The sequence below is a fragment of the Vanessa atalanta genome, chromosome 1 (genome assembly GCF_905147765.1).
Source record: "Vanessa atalanta chromosome 1, ilVanAtal1.2, whole genome shotgun sequence".
Lineage (NCBI taxonomy): Eukaryota > Metazoa > Arthropoda > Insecta > Lepidoptera > Nymphalidae > Vanessa > Vanessa atalanta.
In genome coordinates, this window is record NC_061871.1 from 11,580,466 (window position 1) to 11,603,962 (window position 23,497).

The window sequence follows — 23,497 nt, forward strand, 5'->3', positions numbered from 1 at the left end:
AAATTCTAGTAAAAATAAAATTTATGAAACAAACTTGTTCTACTAAGAGAATATTCAGTTTTATCAAGTCTTGCAAATCCCACGAAAATCTTTTACTTTCAAATACAAGACTGCTAGAATTAAAAAAAGAAATTAAGACATTTTACAATCAATAAAATTGTTTATTTAAATGGAAACAATATATAGTAATTGTTAGTTATTGAAATGCAATACATTATGCTATTAAAGAAAAACATTTTATTACACAGGTGGTGGTGCTTTTAACAAAGTTGCCACTGTATAAAGTTTAAATTCGTTTAAACAATTTCAAATTTATAGAATCGAATATTAGGTACATAAAATACTTTTTGGCATCTAAATAGCCTCTGGAAAATAGTAGTTGCAGAACATATTTAAGAAACACTTGGTCCCTACAAAGTACTGATTGATATATTAATTTGTAGAAATTACAAAATTTTGTTTAGTTTTTTTTTTTCAAAATAAGTGTTCAATGAATTAATAATAAATGATTTACTTATAAATGATCTACATTTAATTTATTAAAAATAATATCAGATATGAAACCTACCAACTAACAGTCACACATAGTATGTATACATTACATATACAGTATGTATTAACTTTACATTTCAATAAAATATTTGTTTCTGTAACTCAGACACCCATTCTATTCAATAAATAAGGACCTTTCCATAATTAAAAACCTCGTCTCAATTTTATATCTACCCGCGCAAGCACAATTATAAGGGGCCTAAAATATAAAATAAGATACTGTGAATGAATATTTTTTTCATTTTCTTATATGTATATTTAATATATCTTATAATTAAAAATAAACTTATACAAAATTAAAAATTGAACATATTCACTAGTTAACAAAATATATATTATTTCAATATTTCTGTAACAATAATAAAGATATGTCCTTAGTGTTTATGTCTTTGAAAACGTGATTTAAATTATATGGTAGTTGTGTTAGAATGTCTTCTATTATTACTATGTTATTACAGTTGTATAAAATTCTCACTATTTACGTATATCTAGTTTTTACATTAAAAAGTGTAAAAAAAAATCATTTCTAGATTTTATAACGGATCTTCTATTCTGAAGATGATGTTATTTCGTCTTCATCTGCATTTATGGGCGAGGGACCTAAAACAAATAGTTAATATTATTTTTGCTATATCGTTATTGTCATTTACAAGTTTTAGTTTAACTGTATAATAGCTAATTGTTAAAATTGTAGATTTCTAATTAAATCAAAACATATAATCACATCATAGAATAATAAGAACTTTTAATTTTTTATGTAGTATTTCTGTTATTTTTAAAATAATATACTGTCGTGTATGTTTTATATATACTTACCATTTACAATCAAAGAGTTGTGTGATCGGTTTGGTAAAACCAAAGTAAGTACAAGTCCCAGTATCGTTGCTGATCCACACACCCACGATAATGCGTCCCGATAGTAATACAGACCACCACTATCAGCACTGAAAGCATACATGTTACTCAATAGAAAAAATATAACAAATATTTCAATTCAGCGTTGCACAACAGATTCAACAAGCTCAGAAGTTCATTTAAGATTTGTATAACAGCAAAGTGAAATAAAGTCTCGATCTGAGCTCTTTTAGTAATTGTCGTAATGATCTTTAAAAATAGATGAGCGACCATTTAGGCACGAAATTCAGTCTGAAAACAATAAAACTATATATTCACAAACTAATAATATTGAAAATATATATATATTTCATTATTTAAGAATGTTTAAAATTATTAAATATTAGTTAAATTCTGTCTGGTTAAATTGAAACCTATTTAATAGATCCATATGTATTTGCTCAAAATACTCAATTTCTAACCACGTGCGCCGTTAAAAATATTTTAAGATTTAAGGTATTTATTTAAATGCACAATCTAAGATCCTTAATTTGCCGTTACGTTAGCGGAAACCACACTAGGCAGTTGGTATGTGCGTATGGCAAATATAACTATATACCCTTTCTCAAATTAAGACACTATACAGGAATGAAATTAATGGGATAAAGATAAAATTAGGCACTGTATGTCCCGTGGAATTGGATAGTCGTTAAGATGATGTGGCCGATATTTGGTCAAATTTAACTTAATATCATTTTTTTATTTTATGTCATCGGTAGGCGTACGGAAAAATTGGCCACCTGATGGTAAGTAGTTTTAACCCTGACCATGGACATTGGCGCGGTTAGAAATTTTAACCTTGCATAACTAATATGCCACAAAACCTTCGGAACTGAGATCTTACTTCCTTTGTGCTTGCAGTATAATTGTGTATAATAATAATAATAACTTACTACATCTGTATCAAAGCAATGGCTACTCCACAAGACAGTTTATCACTAAAGCTCATTATCCCATAGACAAACGCCGATGCTTCTGTACTATCACCAACTAGGTCCGCTGTTAGGGACAGACTTGTAACAAGCATTTGTGCTCCACCAAAACCTGAAATTATATTATTAATACTGCTACATTATATTACATCATAGATATATACTATATGGTTAAATAATAAGGATATGTTGACCTTAATAATTATGCATAATTAGCAATTGATACATTACAAATCAGTATGTAAATAAATATTTATAAGTACTGATCCAATTATACTAATAACAATATAAAATAAATGTGCAGTTCAAATATTGACTTCACAGCAAACAATGTCATTTGTTGTGATACTAACCTATTAATACAGCCACTACGTAAATAAAATTCACTTTATAATTATGATTGGAATCGATGTAAACCCATATAAAACCACTCAATGCACATGCAGAACCCAATAAATAGCTTAGTTTTCGTGTGAAAGATCTTGGGGCCAACCTCTGAACACCAGCTGCAGCCAAGCTTCCGAGATACATTGCTAGCGGCACTACAGCCAGGGCTCTAGCTGCTAACCCAAGGGTATGGTGGAGATACAGCGGAATAAGAACTTGCGATACATTAACAACGAGCCTTGTGCTCATGTATATACCAGCTACCTAAAATATTAAAATAATCATAATATCTTAAATATTTTTTATATAAATATTATTTTTTACAATCCATACATTTTAAAACAGCTTAGACAACCCATTGGATCTTTACTAAATAGTGAAGGTTCAAATTAGAAAAAGTAAGATATTTTGTAGTAAGTAGATATAGATATAGATATAGATAGTTAAGTAGATATTATAATGCATCTTGTGTTTGATGATAAAACAAAATACTTTGTGAGGAGATCTGCATTTGACAAATAAGATTTAGGACATAGTTATCCAGCAACATGCACTTCAGCACTAAGATGGAATAAGATCTAAAATATCTCCTTGGGTCAATCCTTTTTGTTACTTAACTTTTATAACAACAAACCAACAAGCTTTTTAGAATCAATAGTACTATTTTTGTTGACTCACTTGATATAATAAGAACTTGCGGAGTACATCACAATGTAGAGTACTACTTCCATATTCATTGGTAGATATTTGATTACGTGATGGCTTTTCAGACACTGAAAAGTGAAACAATACTGATGCTATAGTGCCCACGCTTAAAACTATGAGCATTATTTGTCTAAACTTCCATGCATCAGATGGTCCTACTTGCTAAAAAAAAACAATATGATTAAATAATAAACTCAGTTATATCTTCCTTAAATATTTTATTTATACATTAGATTTTAATCTAGTCTCATATTAATATATAAAGTTCATATTAATTTCCTGTTATATATTATATATTCGTTACAATGGTAACGGATATATAAAACGAAAAACATAATGATGTTTTAATATAAAATATATTTTTATTACAATGTGTTAATCATAATAAATACCCACCTCCTTATCACAATTTCCCGTAACATGTAATATTATCCATGTCATTAAATAGACAAATATATTAGAGAACACTGTAAAACCATATCTGAAACAAGGAGGATTTGCTATTATATGGAATAGCTATATAGGAGAGAATAACTATTTCATAAACAACAATTTATTACTATTTTGAATCTTAATCATAATATAGATTATTAATCATATATTTGATGTTATGTACTTCAAATTAAAATTGGTATTCTTGATATTGGATAAAAAAAAATAATTAAATATTTGTTAGGTATACATTTATGTTTTACCTAATAGCAGTGAGATGTGTTCTAACATGAGGATCTTCAGCTAATTCAGGAATAAGACTAAGATGAGATATTTGCACAGCAGCCCATCCAATTTGAAATACAACAATAAAAGCAGCAAAGTAAAACATTTGTGCCCATTTATGCGTCAATGTACAGCCCACACACTCCATAAAAATGAATGGGAATGATATTAGCACACACACAGTACCTGGAATTTAAGTTTTATCAAAGTTCTGTAATTTTGAGCTAAATATTAAAAAATGGAAATTATAGTTTGATTGTTTTATAATCAAAAATGCCATTTCTATCGACAGAAACAAAATATTACTATTGTCTAAATTTTTTTTTTATTGAACAGTAGTTCCTCTTTAGTCATATTTAGATGTAACATAATGGTATGTTGTGTCTAGTATTGTATCGTTTATTTTTTAAAGATCAGTTGAGATCAATAAAAAAAGTGATAACAAAAGTGAATATAGGTATTTGAGTGCAATATACATATACAAGTCAATTATAACCTTATTGGCTTTTAGTTGCGCCAATTTACAGATTATTTCTACAATGTCACACAGGATTTTTAACAGAAATTTTAACAAACAAGAAAAAAGCTACTCAGCTTGATATTATAATAATTATATTAATAGATTTATGAGAAATGAGCCTGAAACATTAATTAAATGTAAAGAGTATGAGTCTAGGAAGTGAATAGGAATACCCTCAGTGAACTTGATCACTTACCGAACAAATGCCAAAGTTTTCTTTTGCCATATCTTGCACTCATAAAATTGTTTGTGTGGTCAGAATGATAGCCTACAAATGGAGTAGATAAGGCATCTACAATCTGACCTATTAACATTAAGTATCCAGCCTGGGAAGGACTGAATTCAAGTACAAGGTGGAAAAATACTAAAAAATATGTAAACCATAAACTTGCACATACATCATTTAATATATGTCCAATACCATAGGCTAGCTGTAGCCTTAGGCTAGTTGAAATATCTAAAAATTCGTTATCCATTTTTTGGTTAAGCCAGAACCTCCCACAATTTATTTCAAAACACTTGTATTAATCATTGTCTTCTCACAATGATTATCATTAAAAACCTTAAATCATATTAATAGAGATATCACATAACACACTACCAAAAAAATTTAATTTTATATAAAAAAAAATCAATTTTCACGTACACAAGTCACTATTTCGAGATTTTTCCAAAATTTATTTTTTAATTATTATTTATATATTTTATTAGACAGTTTATTTGTTATTTTTTACAACAATGCTTGGTTATTAGGCTAATGTTATTTTTTTTTCATAGTATAAAACTATTTGAAATTGTTATTGTCATGACTTTGTCATTTATCTTACTATGTTCGCGCGTCAGATTCTAATTCAAAGTTCACATCGAACACAAAAGCACAGATTGTTATAAAAGTATAAACGTATCTCAAGTGTCACTGTCAGTTAAAGCTATAACCAAGTGTCTGTAGTCTGTACGGTCTGCAAAGTGGAATATACTCTTTGGAAACGATTTCATTCGACTAAATAAATCATTGATATCTATCATCCAAAATTAATCAAATCTTTAATTTGTCTCACGGATATAAGGTAATTTAATTTCTTTAGCTTTGTGCCCATTTCCTAGGGCTGCCCTGATATTATTATTATTATTATATTATTACCTGAGACCGCGTCTCGGCAAACGTAGTGTAGGACGTCCTCAGGCACGGTGGAGTGACGATTTGCGCAAGACGGCTGGCAGGAGCTGGATGCGAGTTGCCGAAGAAAGACCACAGTGGCGTGCATTTGGAGAGGCTTATGTCCAGCAGTGGACGAATGCGGGCTGATGTGTGCTTGTGTGTGTGTGACCTGATATTAAAGTCTCTGCCCATAGAAATTGGCATTTGCCATCAACAATGTGTCACCAGACACCAACCTTGGGAACTGAGATGTTATGTCCTACCCTACTCCTATTGCCCGTAGTTAGGCTGGCTCATTCATACTTCTAACCGGAACAAAATAATCTAAAGAATATACTTCTCCAAATAATAAAGCCGCGGTGAAAAATATAATATATATTCTTAAGCTGGCGGGTGAAAATTATTTTATGTTGGTTATAAATTTTTTTAGCTAAGCCATTTGTTTGACAACTTTGCTTGAACGTCTAATTAAAAATATTTATTTTTCAGTTTTGTTTTTTCCTTTTTATTATTTTGTTAATTTATATATTATATATATAGATTGTATTTTATGAACTGAACATTTTTTATTTATTACTCTCATAAGTTGGTCAGGAGAAACCTTTTTTGTTTGGTTTATTTAATTATATGTATAGCAACGCAATCCAATGTAAAAGTATATTTGTTACATGTTTTTTGTTCGCTAATTATAAAAAATATATTTCTCGTGATATTTTTGGCTACTTAAAATATAAATATTAATTGGTTTAGCAGGAATAAATATTAAAAACCAACTTAAGAGAGTTTTTTTTTTACACAAATTTAACTCTATTTATATTCTGTATTTGTGAGTATTTTGTCTTCTGTCTTCTGACTTCTATCTTAAACTTGTCAATAGACAATTGTCATTCATTTCTGTTTTTCAGGTTACTTAATGTTTATGTTAATAAATTGTATGATATACATAGATATAACAAGGTTCTGATGTAAATAAAACTTAAAACAATATTATATATACATAAACTGAAATGTTAAAATTAGGGATTCCTAGCTTTTTCTTATTGATTCTGATATTGCAAATTAAAGGAGATGACTTTAAAGAAGAAATATTTATTAAACCGCTACCCCCATCTCACCTTTACGTTAATTTCCATTTCATAACACTAGTAAATGGAGAAGAATCATGTAAGTAAAGAAGTGCCGTCATTATTAAATTACTTTTAAAACAATCGAATTACTAACATTTCCCTATTTTTATCTTCAGTTGAACATTCTCATCTTGCTCCAAGATCTCTGGGCGAAATCATGTCTCGCTATCAAGTAGAAGAGCTACATCTGACTTTAACAGAAGGGCAATGGAAACATAAGCAGTGGGGCTACCCAGTCTTAGATGCTGCCCCTGGAGCCGAACTTTATGCGTGGTTTAGTCCAGAAGTGATAGACGTTGATGCTCATTGGAAAAAACTGAGTTCTACCCTATCTGGACTTTTTTGTGCATCATTAAATTTTATAGAAAACTTCAATACAATAACTCCGAAAATGTCGTTATGGCCAACAGGTGCACAAAAATTAAAACAAAATTATACATCTCAACTAAGATATGCATCTCTGCCCCGGGAAATTGTTTGCACAGAAAATTTAACACCTTGGAAAAAATTACTTCCATGTGAATCAAGCCATGGCTTTTCTTCTCTTCTTAATTCCCGTATGATTCATAATACAAATTATCATTCCATTGGAGTTCACGTAAGAAGAACATGTGTTGATAACAATTGCTTAGAGACAAACTTAGAAATTAAACAAACTGTAGCCCTTGTTTATGATTTCAAAATTATTAATAGTATGGATTGGTCATTTAGGAAGTTATTCGGGCAAGGATTGCCAGGAGCCTGTCCACTTTCATCTTCTAGTAAAATTTATATTGACACTACTTCAAATAGCACATACCGCTTCAAGCTCAGCCCAGAGCCCAATAATATTGTGTTATCACAAAGGGGTGGAAGTGAGACTGAATTAGCTGTTTATAATATTAATAATTCTGTTATGATGAATATTGTAGCAAAATATGAAACAAAGGACAAAATATTTGTGAATATACCACCACCATTGTCATTCACGCGATATGTTCTTGGCTATGGTAAAGAATTTGGGGGTATTGTGACTGAGCTAACGAACAACTACTGGGCTCCTATAGATGTTGTTCTTTTAGAAAATGCACCTTGGTGGCTGCCTATACAACTAAGTTCATTAAGGATTAATGGGGAAGCAGAGAGTAAATTAATAATGTCACAGTATTATTCTCCAGGAAAAAGTAGGCAGAAACCATATCACTTGGAGCTTTTGTTGAGGCTTCCTCCTAAATCTACAACCACTTTGACTATAGATTTCGAATTTGTATTTCTCAAATGGCAAGAATATCCGCCTGATGCAAACCATGGATTCTACATTGGATCTGCATTAATATCGGCAAATCTTCCAACCGCAAAAAATTATACCAGTCTACCAATTCATGGAAATACATTTGATTCTGTTATAAATGCTTCAAAACCATGTAAGTATTTTTTTAACTTAGTAACCATTACTAAGACACTAGATCCAAATAAAACTATCTTTTTGTTCCAGGGTATCCAATGATATTTAGAACAAATGGGGCTATGGTGTCATTACCAACACCTGACTTTAGTATGCCATATAATGTAATATGCTTAGCATGTACAGTAGTTGCTTTAGCATTTGGTCCTTTAAATAATATATGTACAAAAGAACTAGTCTTAAAAGCTGCTGGTACACCGCTTTCTCTACGTCAAAAGATATTCAATATATTTAAAAAGAAAAAAGACTAATAATGTAATCAGGTGTTTAATTTTATATGTAAGCCCTTAATAGCGTTTCCCAATTATCCCAATTACATCAACTTTCGCTTTCACTAATAGTAGATATCATCATTTATATATTTTTTTAATTTTACTTTGAGTTTTATTTTTTTGATATATGTAACCACTGCATTATCTCTATCTATATCTGCTTCTTAGACAAAGAAATAAAACAATTGTAGTAAAGAACTAAATTATGTTCCAAATCTTATTCTAAATTTAAATTGACCAAGACTGCAGAGATATTTTTCAATTTTTTAAATAAATATTATAAAATTATTAAATTGACTTAATTTTCAGTTTCGTTAATACCTATAAATAAAATTATTTATAAAACATATATTAAAATTTTTAAAAACCCTCTCATAAGCAATAAAAGCGATATGTACATTGTACATTGATGGCTAGACGGGCTTTTGTACACTTGCTAATCAGGATTCAGGCAGGATTTTTGCAGGTGTAAAAATTATGGGTGCCGCGCGTTAGGGTCGCCTCGCCGGTGATGGTCAAGTCTAGGACCATATTGGTGAGGTCTCCAAAATAAAATCAAGTTGTTTTAATTTTATCTCTATGATTTTCATATTTTTCCAACTGCGGACTCTATACGAATCTTTGAAGTAGATTAAGAATTTTGTGTTGAAATAAAGATCTCTTAAAATTATTTTGTGGAAGGAGCAGAGATCGCCAGATTTGCTCTGAGCGCTTAAGGCGGCGCTTTTTAAGTTAATGATAAGTTGCAAATCTAATTTTACCTACGATGCCTTTTTGAATTACATACGTTTTTTTTACTTACTCATTTTTTCTGGCGTGCGCATTTACGCAAAATACCTAACCAAAGTTTCATCAGATTTGACTGAATAATTAAGTATACGTATAGAGGAGAGAAATCATTATTATTTATTAAAAACAAATCGAATGAAATTTAGACATAATATACTTACTATTGAAGAAAAATGCGAGATTTGAAGTTGAAGTTTTATCTTTTCATGTGCTTAATTTGGTTTTATAATTCATCTCATCTAAAAAGGGAGAGGAGATAAATTTGTGGGTCATTTACAGGCTCTTGCTTTTTGCAGTTACTACATTAGTACAACTATTAATTATACATATTGGATAAATGATAAAACACAAATAATTGACTTCAATAATATTATATATAAAATATAAATCGAATATTCTGACTATTCGATTATATTTCGATTAGCAACAATAATTGAAAACCTATTTTTTATTCAGTGTCAAATGATCAAATTGACGTTGTACGTTATTTTGGATTGTGTAGTATTTTTGTTATTAAGTATTTTATTTCTTATTAGATTTATAGTAAATGTTTGATATGCGACCTAAAGAGGAGTAAGTTTTATAAATCTGAAACACGTTTTATCATAATTTTATTTAAAATGTTTATAAATGATATTATCTTTACTACATTCAGATCAAACTGTCGATGTTGTAAGGATTGTTCAGATTTCAAACAAATTATTAAACTACAAAATGTTGGTCTTGTTATATATCACTATTCTTCTGCCGTTAAAGAGGTTAGTATTTATCTGGAATATAATTATCTTCTCCTTTCTTTAAATGTTATAATATAAAAAGGAATTGAGTCAGGTTTTTAATAAAAATGTACAAGTAGTGATCCCGAAGCAACTATTTCAATTTCCAACGAACCCTCCGACATAAGTAGAACAACATGGCCTTATAATATTATAATTGAATAAAACATGTGTACTGTCAAATAGAAATAGTTATAATCTACAATGAAACGCCAATTATATGTATGGTCTGCAGAAGTCAATGTGAAACTTCTCAAACGCTCCATACTCTTCTTCAAGTGCAAGTGTCAAGTGTGCCACACTAATTAAGCTTACATTTAAGCTGTAGAATGTGAGTTCTATTGCTACGCACACTACGTTAAAACAAGACATTAATTTTCAATTGGAAATATGCTCTTCGACATATTCTCGATTTCAAATAACGTATTATTTGTTCGGTGTGCAATATTTTGTAGGTTATTACTATTTACTAAACCTCATTTGATTATTTTATATGCATAGAATAAACTTATTATGATGACATTGTTGCATGTAATACAATCTTGGTGCTAAAATATTAGATTATACCATGTACCTAATGATGATATTAAAGATACACAAAATATTACGTACAAGAAATATACGTACCGTCAAATCTGGCAACTTTGCCACTTAACACACCCGTTAAAAAGTTTTAGTCCATTTTTGCTCAAAATTCAAGGGGCGAATCAACCATTGAAGTGTGTTTAGACGACCGTGTATTTATCAAAAAGTGCATAAAATAAATTTATTTAAAATAAAATCAATAATATTATGCCGAACACCAAAAAAATTATATACTATCTGGCAACTTGGCCACCTAAATTTTTACCGTATACAAAATGTAAGTTGTATTTACAATATTAGTAAATAATCTTCAAAAGTTAAGATACAATACTTTAGGAATAAGATTAACCTGATATATTTATTATTTAGTACACCACCTACGAATTGGCAAAGTCGACCATCCTTTTATGAAAATTTCATTGAAAGTCGGTGAATACGGTCAGGGTTGTCACAAAATTGTGTCGGTACGGCATTATGAATGTAATCAATCAATTCCATAGCATAAAACATTATATCTGAAATTTACGTACCTGGATACGAGGTTTATCTCCGAAAATGTTAAAAGTTCTTGAGCACAGAGTTTTGATGATAAATGATAAATTCGAATACAAAAACGAATTGAAAATTATAAAAATTGGCTGCCATGGAATTGCCTTATTCAAACTAGTTTTGCTAACTCATAACCGTATGTTCCTCTAAAATTGTTACAACAAAATTTAAAAGTATAAGTATTTAATCTGTAAAATAAAAGAAATAAAGGATTGCCTAACCCTTGGTAAAGTTTGTTTATATATATAATAATTATTAATAAACTAGCGACCCGCACCGGCTTCGCGCGGGTGCTATGCTGATAGTAAAAATACGTACTACAAAATGTCTTTATACACAACGTTCACAGCTTTTTCAGTCAGTTCGGGGCCATATTCATCTATACTAAATGCACAATGTATATAAGGTACTTAATTGGACAAGCATTAATACTTTTGCTTAAAATCGCTTCGTAAATAAGCCATTGTATCTCATAAAAAGTAAAAGATAAAAAATGGTTAATGTGGGTTATCCCACAGAGATAGACGTATACCATCGCGGACTTGTTTGTAGACATTTTAAGGTGTACAATACTGTACTACTTACATAATTTTGATTTATCTCGTAGGGTTCAGCCAGCGTAGTCAATGTAAGCGCAAAAAATGTGTTTATTTACTCATCACATTAATAACCTCTAAAATTATCAGTATTTCTCTGCTATATAATGCATATATTATTCATATAAACCTAGCTCTATTAAAAAAAATCGCATCAATATCCGTTGCGTAGTTTTAAAGATCTAAGCATACATAGGGACAGATAGGTAGCGGGAAGCTTTTTTTATGCGATGTAGTGATATTTGATTCGCAGCCCTATAATTTACCATTTACTTTAAGTAAAAAACTAAATCCAAGTATTTCTAATACCTCTCGTCATCCGGATGATAATGTGCAAGCGTAATGTCATGAAATCATGAATAAGACGTCGACTTAGTACTTTCAAATTGTGTCTTTTTTTTTTAAATTAAATCGTTAATATGTCTCGTTTCTTAAAACTTGCTTGAAATGTAACCTTATTTTTGGAAAGTCAAATCTGTATTTCTAATTTCCTGAATATGGAAATTTTCCCGAACCAGAAATAAGGTAAACTGCACTATTTAGGACTTTTACTGCATATTTCGGAAGATCGGGTAACCATTTTTCTTTTTAAATTTGGTAATTTAAAAATAATAAATCATAAAACAAAAAAAAAATAGAGTTACTTTACCGATTGCGAATATATCACCAGTACTTGGTTGCCTAAATATTATAATAAGCATAGTAGCCTTTGAAGACACGGATGCATACGTATGTGGTTGCGAAATAATATTTTGCTCTTTGTTAAATAGTAATTGTTAATTAGTATATTCTTCTCGGTCTATAAGTTATCATTAAATCCAAAACAGATAGAAGATGCTCGTGATTTAGCCGCCGTACCTTGCTTCCACTCGTTTTGATTTGGTAGGTTCATATAAAACATTGCAGTACAAAATATATCATATTTTTGTGACTAATGTTACTGATGAAGAAATTGTCTGGAAGCTTTTCTTTTAGCGTATACTGAAACCTATAGCAAAGAGCGGACCGTTGAAATATGGGATCGATAAATGAACAAAATTTAAGCGATAGTGTTCTCAGAGCAATTTACCTTGTTTTATTACTTGGTCCATGGACCATGATTATATATTACTAAGTAGTTAAAAATAAAAAATCCCTTTCTTATATAGTATTCGAACGTCATGTAAGAATATTAAAGTACATATATTGCAAACAATCCTCAGGTTACAATACAGTACCGTTTAAGAATAATTCCTAAAGGGTAATTATGTACCAATCAAAGTATAACAAAGCTTAATTTTCAAATTATTTTGATTCGTGTGTTACTTGATTACCTAAAGTTAACTATAACTTGAATCTACAACAATTAATATTTTTGTTTTTAATGTTGTTTAAATTGTTATAGGTCGACGGAAAATCAGATTATATGGATATGCCTACTGGCGATGTGTATATCGTTCATAATACCTCAAACATTGATATCGCTACAAATGAATATATTTCTGAACTTGGTAATTTTAAACGGTAGGGATAGTTATTATTTATTTAGGTAATTATATATATTGCTAAGTCAGCCGTAATTTACAGGGCAATATATAAAATGTGCACGCTGCAAATACTTATATGAACATGCAGAGAAATTAATAAAAAAGGTACCTCACATTGATAAATTTGGAATAATTGGGCTTTGCAATTACTGTAAAGATCGAATACCTTGTGAACATTGTTATGAAGTTCTTAAAAAGTTTATTGCAAGTAAAAATAAGGAAACGAAAAAAATAAAAGACTTTATTCACTGGTTAAATAGTATTAAATATTGTCTCAAAAATAATAAACTACAATCACGCTCTCTTTCCAATTTAAATTTAACCAAGCAACGTAATTTTACTTTGGATCCTAAAATAATCCATGAGCTTCGAAAAGGTCAGCTCTCAGATACAGAAACATCGCGTAATACAGCTCAAACAGAAAGCCGGCAACATATATCAACGACCAGTAGCTTAAACGGTACACCGGTTACTGGCGATAAAACCAAACACGATACTGAAAAAATGAAAAGGTATTTCTTTGATACAGATAGTAACCTGATAGAGCATTCAGATTTGGGCTTTAGATTACCAAAACGAAAGGAGTTGAAATTTCCTTCAAAATACACGCACATTTCTCAAGATGGTATTAATGTAAACGTGCATGATTTAGACTTAATAAATTTACTACACAGAAAAGATATTAATTATCACTCATTTAATAATTTAGATGATAGATTATCTGACAACATTCCATTTAAATACGACTATACCGAAAAATCAAATTTATCTCGATCTCATACAGAACTAAGGGGAAATATGGAGAAAAAAAGAACGAACATAAGCTCAATAGATTTAAATTCACAGGAAGAATTTGTAAAATTTGGTAAAGGCATATCTCAAGGGTCCCTTCAAAAAGATTTCAGTTTTTTTTTTATTAAACCGAATAATAAGCAACCCAAGACTCCTAGCAAATATAAAAGCTCATCAGAATTAATAAAGGATACTAAAGATATGATCCGTGAAAGAGCAGAAAAAGAAAAAACAAAACAATTACCAGAAATCAAATTGAAAGAGAAAAATATAAAGTTTTTGAAAGTAGATAATAGTAAACATAAGAAAAAGAAACAAACACTTGAAGAAACAAAAGAAAAAGTACCTCTTGGCGACGACCAGAAGAAACTTGATATTGATACAAAAAAACAGACGACAGAAGAACCTGCATCTGATAAAAAGATGAAAGAAAATATGAATAGACTTTCACATAAATTGCCTAAAAGCGAGAAAGACAAAATGAAAACAGAACAGAAAAAAAAAATTGATGACAAGGATCTAATAAATGTTGAAAAAATTTCAACAAAAGTTAAAAAAGTAAGTGAGAAACAAGAAAAAGTCGAAAAAATTGTAATTGAAAAAGACCAAAAAGTGAAAGATAGTGAAAAAAAGACAAAGAAAGAACCACCTATCGATCTAAACAAGAAAGAAGATTTAACCAGCGAAAAAAAGCAACCTAAACATGATGCAAATAAAGGATCCAGTACGAAAGATACTATTGAAGAATTTAAAAAACTATTAGCTGAGCAAAAGAAACAAAACGAAGAAGAAGAAAAATTGAAAAGAAAAGAAGAAGAAGAGAAAAAGAGGAGACAAGAAGAAGAAGATAAAATGAAAAAGAAAGAAGAAGAAAAGCAAATAAAAGAAACTGTCATCAAACGTCAGGTCGAAAAGGAACCTAAATCGGATAAAAAATCTGATCTTAAAACAAAAACTGAAACAAAGATAAAAGATGAAACAAGTGAATTAAAAGCTAATCAAATAAAGGTCAGAAATCCGTCCACTGACGATTTAATTTTGCAATTAGTGAAATTAAAACAATCTCAACATACACGAAAACAAAGAGTACAACCGAAACGATTATCAGAACTTAATATTGATCCTACCGTTATCAAAACTCACAAAGGTCATCTAAGTAACAAACAATCCAGTTGTATAATTTGTAACGACTCTGAATTAGAGCTTGATATTGAGAATATTGATAGAAGCAAATATGAAAGTAAGGAAATGGCTGATATTATTATAGGACAACAAATATTCAAATATAAACCACATATAGAAGAAAATATTAATAAAACCTCAATAGGTCCTATACTTTTTACATCACAATTTAATGATGATGTTGTGAAAATACCAAATCAAGATTTAATTACCAACAGTCCTGCAGGAGATATGGAAAGAAAACCTTTTTCCGCTAAAATCGTAAGTTTTTGTTCTAAGACGCATTGAGGCGAATTCTATCCTTTTGTATTTATATGTGAATATATGTTGACTAAGAAAGTACCGAAACAAATGCATATAATAAGGAACTGTAATAGTTCCTTATTATATATTATGAATGTCGTTGATAATCTTAAATTAAATTTACTTCGAAACAAAGTGTGTTTTTAGGAACTAATACAATAATCCAGTTGGGCTAATAATTTAAAATTCCAAATTTGAAATAATTTCCGAAAATGTGTATTGTGGATATTTATGTAATTTTTCAAATTAAATTCTTACCAATTGATTAAAAATTGTTATGAACTTAATTTCAGAATAATTAAGAGGTTATAAAGTATTATTTTTTGAATTTCGAATTTAATGAAACCTCAAACACGATGTTTCTTCACAGTTTTTGTAACCTTGTGAAAAATAAAATATTTTTGACGGTTTGACATGGACATTTAAGTTGTTGTTTTTACTTGAACTGATTTTTTAATAATTTATTTCGTAGCCATTATTGTATACTTTTAAATTGGTTTAAAAATATGTCAAAGAGTAAAAAAACAGAGGTAACTAATTTGAACCTATTTATAAATAAAAAGAATAAATGAATAAAAGAGATAAATATATCTTGAAAAATAAATCATATTACTGTGAACAACTATTTAAATTTACAGGTTGAACAAGAAGTTCCAAAAGGTATTATAAGGTATGCCTTATCGGACCGCACATTTATTGATAAGGGCTGGACAATGCTACCCACTGAAAAAGTTGTGCGAAAAGTAACACTTTTTATATATATTTTCTTGATATACATATATATTTTTTGTTATACATATATTTTCTTGACTCCTAGGTCTGGAGACTAGTTTTCAAGGGTTTAGATACCGAGGATATAAGGATTTCCTAAGTGAGGAAATACAGATTGTTCATATGTTTTGTGTACACAGACTTGCGCAATATGTTTACTTAGTCAATTCGTAGTTAGCTATTATTCTGTAAGAGTGTTAATCGTGATCTAAAACGGCAAGGAAGAGATAATCAAGTTAAACTGTAGAATAATAATAAAATATAGATTATTTCATGATAAATTTACTCCCGCACAGATGAATGTATATCGTATGCGACCAGCTCATCCCGAATTTGATTGGTTTGAACATAATAAGAACAAAAAAATAATGCACTACGATACAGGTGAAAAATTAGCCGAATTTGATGATGATGGTCGGGGCAGGTGGTTTTATAGAAATGGAAAGCTTGCATTAGATTATTACGACGCAAAAGGTAAATCGATTAATGTATATATGAAAAATAATTAAGTATCGAGATTATTTTCTTACTAAACTTATTATTTTCCTACTTATATATATTTAACATATTTTTATGTTTAGTATTATTTGAAGGTTAATGTTGATTTTTAGAAATAAATGCACAGCAAAGATTTGTAATCTATAGTAGCGGCGAACCCGATGAACGAGGCCGTTCCCGACCTTTAGCTATACTTGCAACATTTGACTATCTCGGAAATGGTATTGTTTTCGATCATGCTGGTAAAATAAGGTAAAGTTTTCAATAAGTAATATAATAGTAATCACTGGTATCTGGTTTTTTAAAACAAAATCGAAGTAAATATCCTTTTTTTAAGGCTAAAATATAATCAAACTGAAGGAGTTGTTTTAGATCGAAGCATTGGTCCTGTGTCTCATTGGAAATGGCACACGTTAAATGATCCACCAGTATTACAACAAGTAATGATAGATACTCAAATGGCACATAAAGATCCTGAAATATTCAAGCTCGGGGGACCTGGAGACGATAAAGTACGGCCCGATAATGAAGAGATGCTCGCAATTGAATTCGATAACTTTATAAAAGAGAAGAGTAAAAAGCTATCTCAAAAGTTCAAACCATTTCAGATTAAAATGAAAGCTTTAAAAATAAATGAACATTTTTCTTTGAAAGTACTAGATCAAGCCACTGTTTATTTGATTTTTAGAGACAGCTCTATTAATCTTAAAATAAATATTGGAATGATTTTAGACCATAAAGAAATCGTGGATACTGATACCGCTGAAGTGGGTGAAGTTTCTAATAGTTTAGAAAGATTTCCAGCTCGGACAGATAGCTTAGCTGGCTTACAAAAAAGTGTTGCATATGCTCAACGAGTCGAGCGAGCTCGAGTAGAACGAGAACGTCGGCTCCGACCAACGGTATCTTATACGGATAAAGTGAATGCCATAGTTTCACGGCCTCTACGCACTCCATTAGACAGAGTGCCTTCTAGTTCAACAGCCACTGTTACAACTCCAGCGTACAATTGTAGATGCAGGAAATCCTCGTCTTGTCATTTGTATTATGACACACGCCTTACTTAATAATTAAATTTTACAAAATATATTATAACTATTGGTTTTATCAAAGTATATATCCTCTGTTGTTGAAATCTTGTTTTGTTTATTTTAAATATAAGGTTTGTATTAAGGTATAAGATTAACCCATTTACGAGTGGTAAGTATCACCTTGCGATAAAATGAAATAAAATCAAATTAAGTTCCATTATTAAATGTAGATTGCATTACACTTATTTATTGATTGATTAATTAAATCCTATCAGCCCTTCAGAAAAGAAAATACATTGACCCGAGAAGCGGCGAAAGAAAGTTTTCGGTGATTTTATTCTTAGTTAATTTGTGATAACAATATTCAATACAATTGCAATATTACTTAATTTATGATTCGTATTATTAGGGGAGTAGACGTATTCAAAAACAAAACAATTACAATGAAAAATACACACCGAGTGGTGTGGTTGAAGTAAATATTTCCTTGTTTTTGTTGTTTGGGCGATTCCTGGCTTAAAAGAATTGGAATCTCGAGGAATCCCCGTTGTGTCAATTACTTTCTATTTTATTCATCTATCATAAAACTCCCAGACTATCAATAGTCTCATATTCTCATACAGTCGTATTTAATTCAGCTTATTCAATTTAACGTTAACTATTTCCCTTTTTTGCCGTGTGGTGCCGGCTACGAATAGCACCACCCCATCTCTTCCCGCGGGTGTCGTAAAAAGCGACTAAGGGACTTTATACCAGAGGATGGGCAGCAGCATCCATCTGAGTACTTTAACATCATACTGCGATCGCCAACCCGCATGCCAAGCGTGGCGATTATGGCAAAACCCCCCAATGGTTGTTGCACCAAGGTATCAGGTGCTAAGAATCCCCGGCAGACATCCGGCTACCACAACCGACGAATGGCGACCATGGACCGGAAGACGCAGCGTGGGTAGGCCCCCCACAAGGTGGTCCGACGACCTGGTGAAGGTCGCGGGAAGCCGCTGGTTGCGTGCTGCACAAGACCGGTCATTGTGGCGATCTTTGGGGGAGGCCTATGTCCAGTAGTGGACGTCCTTCGGCTGACATGATGATGATGATGATATTTCCCTTTTAAATGAACTGGACCTTGCGAAGCTGACATTGCCCACGTCCACGCCAGTGCCACTCGCAATTGGATTTCACATACCTACAGCTACCTGTAGTTTTATGTTTTGCCATACAAGATAGTGTAGTAAGCTTAGGATCAGATATTATATTAATATAGGTTAAACCTTTGGAATAAAAACAGTTATATTCATAATACCTCTTTTCTTAATTTGACGATATTTGTCTGGTCCACACCCAAGTTATTTATATATATATAAATAACCTGATGGTAAGTGGTCACCACTGCTCACAGACAATGGCGCTGTAAGAATTATTAACCATTCCTTACATCCATCAACATTGGGACCTAAGATGTTATGTTCCTTGTGCCGGTAGTTATTCTGGCTCACTCACTCTTTAAGCCGGAACATAACAATACTGAGTACTGTTATTTAGCGGTAGAATATCTGATGAGTAGGTGGTACCTACTCAGACGGACTTGAACAAAGCCCTACCACCAAGTAAATTTTATATATAGTTGCTTCAAATATCAAACATAAATACATGTATCACAAATATAATAAAATTGTTCGAAAGATGGTTGAGATTATATTGTTTGAACGCATCGTGCAACCTGAATTTAAATGACTAAACTAAATGTCAAATAAAATCTACTTCGAACTGACAGCTTGTTTTTACTGTCTGTCACCTTGAGACTGAGTAAAATGTTTCGTTTTAAACTTATTTTCATACGTAATTGTGAGATCATTTTATGTCTTTAATTCACTTTTTTCATAGAGCGCAATGTAAAATTGATATGATATTTTTTTAAAAAGCAAATATTTTAAAGAAAATATATCAATTAATATGGTATGTATTTTAATTCTATTGGTGTAACAAATACAATACATACATTGGTATCTGCTAATGTTGTATTTGTTACAATGAATCACAAACTTATCGCTTATTCCCATTTCCCGCAGAGTTATCAGGACGAATACGTTGGTTCGTTTCCTAAGGATTTCAGTTATGGTCCCTTTGAACAAAATGGTGATAGTGATAATGCATCTCTACAGGAAGATCATAAACCTCGAATTCTACTTATGGGACTTCGCAGGTAGAACATTTGTTAAATAATTCGGACTGGTTATTTCTTATGAGCATGGTACTGAAAGTATAATGATTGCATTTAATGTTTACAGGTCAGGGAAATCATCTATTCAAAAAGTTGTCTTTCACAAAATGTCACCTAACGAAACATTGTTTTTGGAATCTACCAACAAAATAGTGAAAGATGATATAAATAATAGCAGTTTTGTGCAGTTTCAAATATGGGACTTTCCTGGTCAAATTGACTTTTTTGATCCAACTTTTGATTCTGATACCATTTTTGGTGGATGTGGTGCTCTAGTGTTTGTTATAGATGCCCAGGTAAGCTGTTTTAATTTTTTTTTTTATAATACATTTCTATAGCTGCTGATTGTGTATGGATATAGTCAATATTAATCATTTAATCATTGACATTGGTCTAAATATATATTTCTGTCTCTTTCATATGATAAAATAATCCATATTATGTTGTACATAATGTTACAGGATGATTATCAAGATGCATTGGATAAGCTGCAGCTCACCGTTACCAAGGCATATAGAGTTAATAGTAATATAAAATTTGAGGTGTTTATTCATAAAGTAAGTTATTGTTTCCATTAATATTTCTAAATAATTATATTAAAAAAATAATTAACCCTTACATTTCATAAAAATATTGTAATAAATATAAAATATTTGACATACAGGTGGATGGCCTTAATGATGATTACAAAATGGAATCACAAAGAGATATCCACCACCGTGCAACAGAAGATCTGGCAGAAGCAGGCCTGGAGCATGTTCATCTATCATTTCACCTGACTTCTATCTATGATCATTCTATATTCGAAGCATTCAGTAAAGTTGTCCAAAAGCTGATACCGCAATTGCCTACATTAGAAAATCTTCTAAATATACTCATATCAGTAAGTTCTAAATAAATAATGACCCAGTTAAAATGAATTTATCAATGTTTTATCATTATTGAATATTAATTTTATATAAAACAATGTAATATAGTGATACAGGATATTTATAGGATTGTTAGGACACTCATTTTAACAAATTTATAGCAATAAATTCATTTAAATATAATTAGTATTTGTTTATATCAATTTCATAAACAATGAAGCAATACTATGTTTAATTAATACAAAACAATGGTATCTTTGGTTTCAAAATTCTCTTTGTAGTTATTAAATGTGATTTTACTATATTGCCTACTTTTACCTCATAAAGCTTAAGAAAATGTATTGTATTGCATAAATGTGATGAAATGAATTTGATGACACTCTTCTGAAAACTAAACAGGACAAAAATGTTACTAGTTATTTCAGTCATGAGTCCACTTGTGATAAGTTTGGCCAAAAAAATACTGTGCAATCTTCTTTCTTAGGTCACAACTACTTTAAAAATCAAAGGTCAATTCTAAATGTGAAATATATATTATAGTGTACTTAGATTAATATGTTGATGGTCATATTTTTTTGATTTTTAATATATATAAATATAATGACGTGCAATAAACTAATAATAAGATTTTAAAATTTTTTTTAGAATTCGGGTATTGAAAAAGCATTCCTCTTCGATGTAGTATCCAAGATCTATATAGCAACTGACAGTTCTCCAGTAGATATGCAAAGTTATGAATTATGCTGTGATATGATTGATGTTGTTATTGATATTTCATGTATATATGGGTATGTTATTTAATTATAAAATATGAATAGTATTTAATAAAACTTTAAATAAATTATAATTAAAATTAATTATTCATTGACCTGTTTTAAAACAACAGTTTTTTTTTTGAAAATTATTAATTGATATATTAATTTAATTTGTTTTAATATTTTAGGATGGTAGATGAAACTGAAGTAAACACATTTAACAGTCAGAGTTCTAGCCTTATAAAGTTGAATAATGGAACTGTGCTGTATTTGAGAGAAGTTAATAAATTTCTTGCACTTGTCTGCATTCTCCGAGAAGAAAACTTTCAAAAACAAGGTATAAAGTTTGTACCTTAAATGTCATTTATTGACTCAATTTGTGAATATCAATCAAAGCAACAAAAATAATTTATTGATTGTATATATAACTTTATGAGAAACTAAAAAAAATATTAAGACCAATAACAGATATTGTTTCGTTATTACAGGTGTGATTGATTATAATTTTCTGTGCTTCCGGGATGCGATTACTCAAGTCTTTGAGTTGCGTAGTAAATCTCAAAACGCAGCAAAGAATCGATCTGATATTGAGCTCCTGGCCAATGGTGCTGGAGATTCAACTGAGACTACTACAGATAATCTGCAAGTCCAAATACCATAGCACAATATACATTATTGTTATTTTTATTGTATAAACTGTAGAAAAATTATCTTTGTAATATAAATAATTCGTTTGTACTACAGCTTATTCCAGATATATCCATAGTTCTACAATTATTGTAAAGAATATTTAAATAAAAGGAACATTATTTTTATTGTACATGTTTTTTTATTGATGTATTACTGTATATATGTATATTGTTTAACGCAAATCTCTTGGAATTAATATAAAAAAAAACGTAATTTCCAAGAAACATTAGTCAGAAGATGTCTTTATTATTTTTAAATATTATGATAACAAAATCAAAGACAATCACCTGACAAATATAAAACACGTGTAGCGAGATTTTTATTAATTTAAACGACTTAAAATTATTTTATATGAAAGTACACAACTTTTTCAAAATTTTGAATCGTTAGAATCTCAGAGATGGTGATTTTTAGTAAAATGTGAAATAATTTTCATAGATAATTGCTTGATCTACAATTTTTGTCAAATCTTTTTTTATAATAAAACTTGCTGAAAAATCCATAAAAGCCATTTTTTATAAACTTTGTCCTTTAATATTTTATTATTCAATATGAGTCCAATAGGGAATTTTAAGTAATTTACAATGGTGCTTCCAATATCGACACCAATTTTTAGCTTTATGCAAATGATGATAACGTTTCACCCATTTTTTACTAACTTAACCGGACTACCACTACTATTATTATTTTATATATCATTAATCTTTATGGTTTGAATGTGCAATAGTATTTAATTTTAGATGGCAGTAGTAGTACATTTAGCAGGCAAAAATTTTACCTGGTACCTTTATGTTTTATAAATCGATATGTCATATGCTTATTAAATCTTCATATTTAAAGTTCTTTGAATGCCTA

At 30.1% G+C, this 23,497-nt stretch overlaps 4 protein-coding genes across 5 annotated transcripts; 3 read left to right on the forward strand and 1 right to left on the reverse strand.

Annotated features, from left to right (window-relative positions):
• Window positions 1-37: 37 nt before the first annotated feature.
• Window positions 38-5,568, reverse strand: LOC125067039 (major facilitator superfamily domain-containing protein 12-like). 2 transcript variants are annotated; one of them, XM_047675425.1, is made up of 9 exons: window positions 5,354-5,568; window positions 4,904-5,269; window positions 4,166-4,373; window positions 3,867-3,951; window positions 3,444-3,632; window positions 2,732-3,029; window positions 2,340-2,490; window positions 1,369-1,496; window positions 38-1,152 (listed from the first exon to the last, which is right to left on the reverse strand). In XM_047675425.1, the coding sequence occupies exons 2-9, from the start codon at window positions 5,181-5,183 to the stop codon at window positions 1,100-1,102; spliced, it is 1,392 nt and encodes a 463-aa protein (XP_047531381.1). In that variant the 5' UTR covers window positions 5,184-5,269; window positions 5,354-5,568; the 3' UTR covers window positions 38-1,099. The 2 variants fall into 2 exon arrangements, with proteins under 2 accessions (XP_047531381.1, XP_047531375.1); XM_047675419.1 differs by having other exon boundaries at window positions 39-1,152; window positions 4,904-5,568.
• Window positions 5,569-6,753: 1,185 nt separating this feature from the next.
• Window positions 6,754-8,750, forward strand: LOC125066212 (GPI transamidase component PIG-T). Its single transcript, XM_047674196.1, has 3 exons — window positions 6,754-7,030; window positions 7,110-8,396; window positions 8,468-8,750. Exons 1-3 carry the CDS (start codon window positions 6,874-6,876, stop codon window positions 8,686-8,688), a joined length of 1,665 nt encoding a protein of 554 aa, XP_047530152.1. The 5' UTR covers window positions 6,754-6,873; the 3' UTR covers window positions 8,689-8,750.
• A 1,303-nt stretch (window positions 8,751-10,053) lies between these two features.
• LOC125066217 lies at window positions 10,054-18,205 on the forward strand. The gene is made up of 6 exons (XM_047674209.1): window positions 10,054-10,071; window positions 10,154-10,256; window positions 16,446-16,550; window positions 16,875-17,052; window positions 17,190-17,328; window positions 17,414-18,205. The coding sequence occupies exons 1-6, from the start codon at window positions 10,055-10,057 to the stop codon at window positions 18,141-18,143; spliced, it is 1,272 nt and encodes a 423-aa protein (XP_047530165.1). The 5' UTR covers window position 10,054; the 3' UTR covers window positions 18,144-18,205.
• Window positions 18,206-19,885: 1,680 nt separating this feature from the next.
• On the forward strand, window positions 19,886-22,772 carry LOC125077164 (ras-related GTP-binding protein C). Its single transcript, XM_047689000.1, has 8 exons — window positions 19,886-20,063; window positions 20,177-20,310; window positions 20,396-20,624; window positions 20,790-20,885; window positions 20,993-21,211; window positions 21,843-21,985; window positions 22,141-22,289; window positions 22,441-22,772. The coding sequence occupies exons 1-8, from the start codon at window positions 20,061-20,063 to the stop codon at window positions 22,611-22,613; spliced, it is 1,146 nt and encodes a 381-aa protein (XP_047544956.1). The 5' UTR covers window positions 19,886-20,060; the 3' UTR covers window positions 22,614-22,772.
• The last annotated feature ends 725 nt before the right edge of the window (window positions 22,773-23,497 follow it).

Coding starts and splice junctions, on each gene's coding strand:
- LOC125067039 (XM_047675425.1), bottom strand. CDS start 5,183: ATGGATAACGAATTTTTAGATATTTCAACTAGCCTAAGGCTACAGCTA. Junction 2,491..2,731: donor CGTAGTGGCTGTATTAATAG/GTTAGTATCACA, acceptor ATATAATTTCAG/GTTTTGGTGGAGCACAAATG. Junction 1,497..2,339: donor ATTGCTTTGATACAGATGTA/GTAAGTTATTAT, acceptor GTATGCTTTCAG/TGCTGATAGTGGTGGTCTGT.
- LOC125066212 (XM_047674196.1), top strand. CDS start 6,874: ATGTTAAAATTAGGGATTCCTAGCTTTTTCTTATTGATTCTGATATTG. Junction 7,031..7,109: donor AGTAAATGGAGAAGAATCAT/GTAAGTAAAGAA, acceptor TTTTATCTTCAG/TTGAACATTCTCATCTTGCT. Junction 8,397..8,467: donor TATAAATGCTTCAAAACCAT/GTAAGTATTTTT, acceptor TTTTTGTTCCAG/GGTATCCAATGATATTTAGA.
- LOC125077164 (XM_047689000.1), top strand. Junction 20,625..20,789: donor TGTTTGTTATAGATGCCCAG/GTAAGCTGTTTT, acceptor ATAATGTTACAG/GATGATTATCAAGATGCATT. Junction 21,986..22,140: donor GATATTTCATGTATATATGG/GTATGTTATTTA, acceptor TTAATATTTTAG/GATGGTAGATGAAACTGAAG.
- LOC125066217 (XM_047674209.1), top strand. Junction 16,551..16,874: donor CTGAAAAAGTTGTGCGAAAA/GTAACACTTTTT, acceptor ACTCCCGCACAG/ATGAATGTATATCGTATGCG. Junction 17,053..17,189: donor AGATTATTACGACGCAAAAG/GTAAATCGATTA, acceptor GTTGATTTTTAG/AAATAAATGCACAGCAAAGA.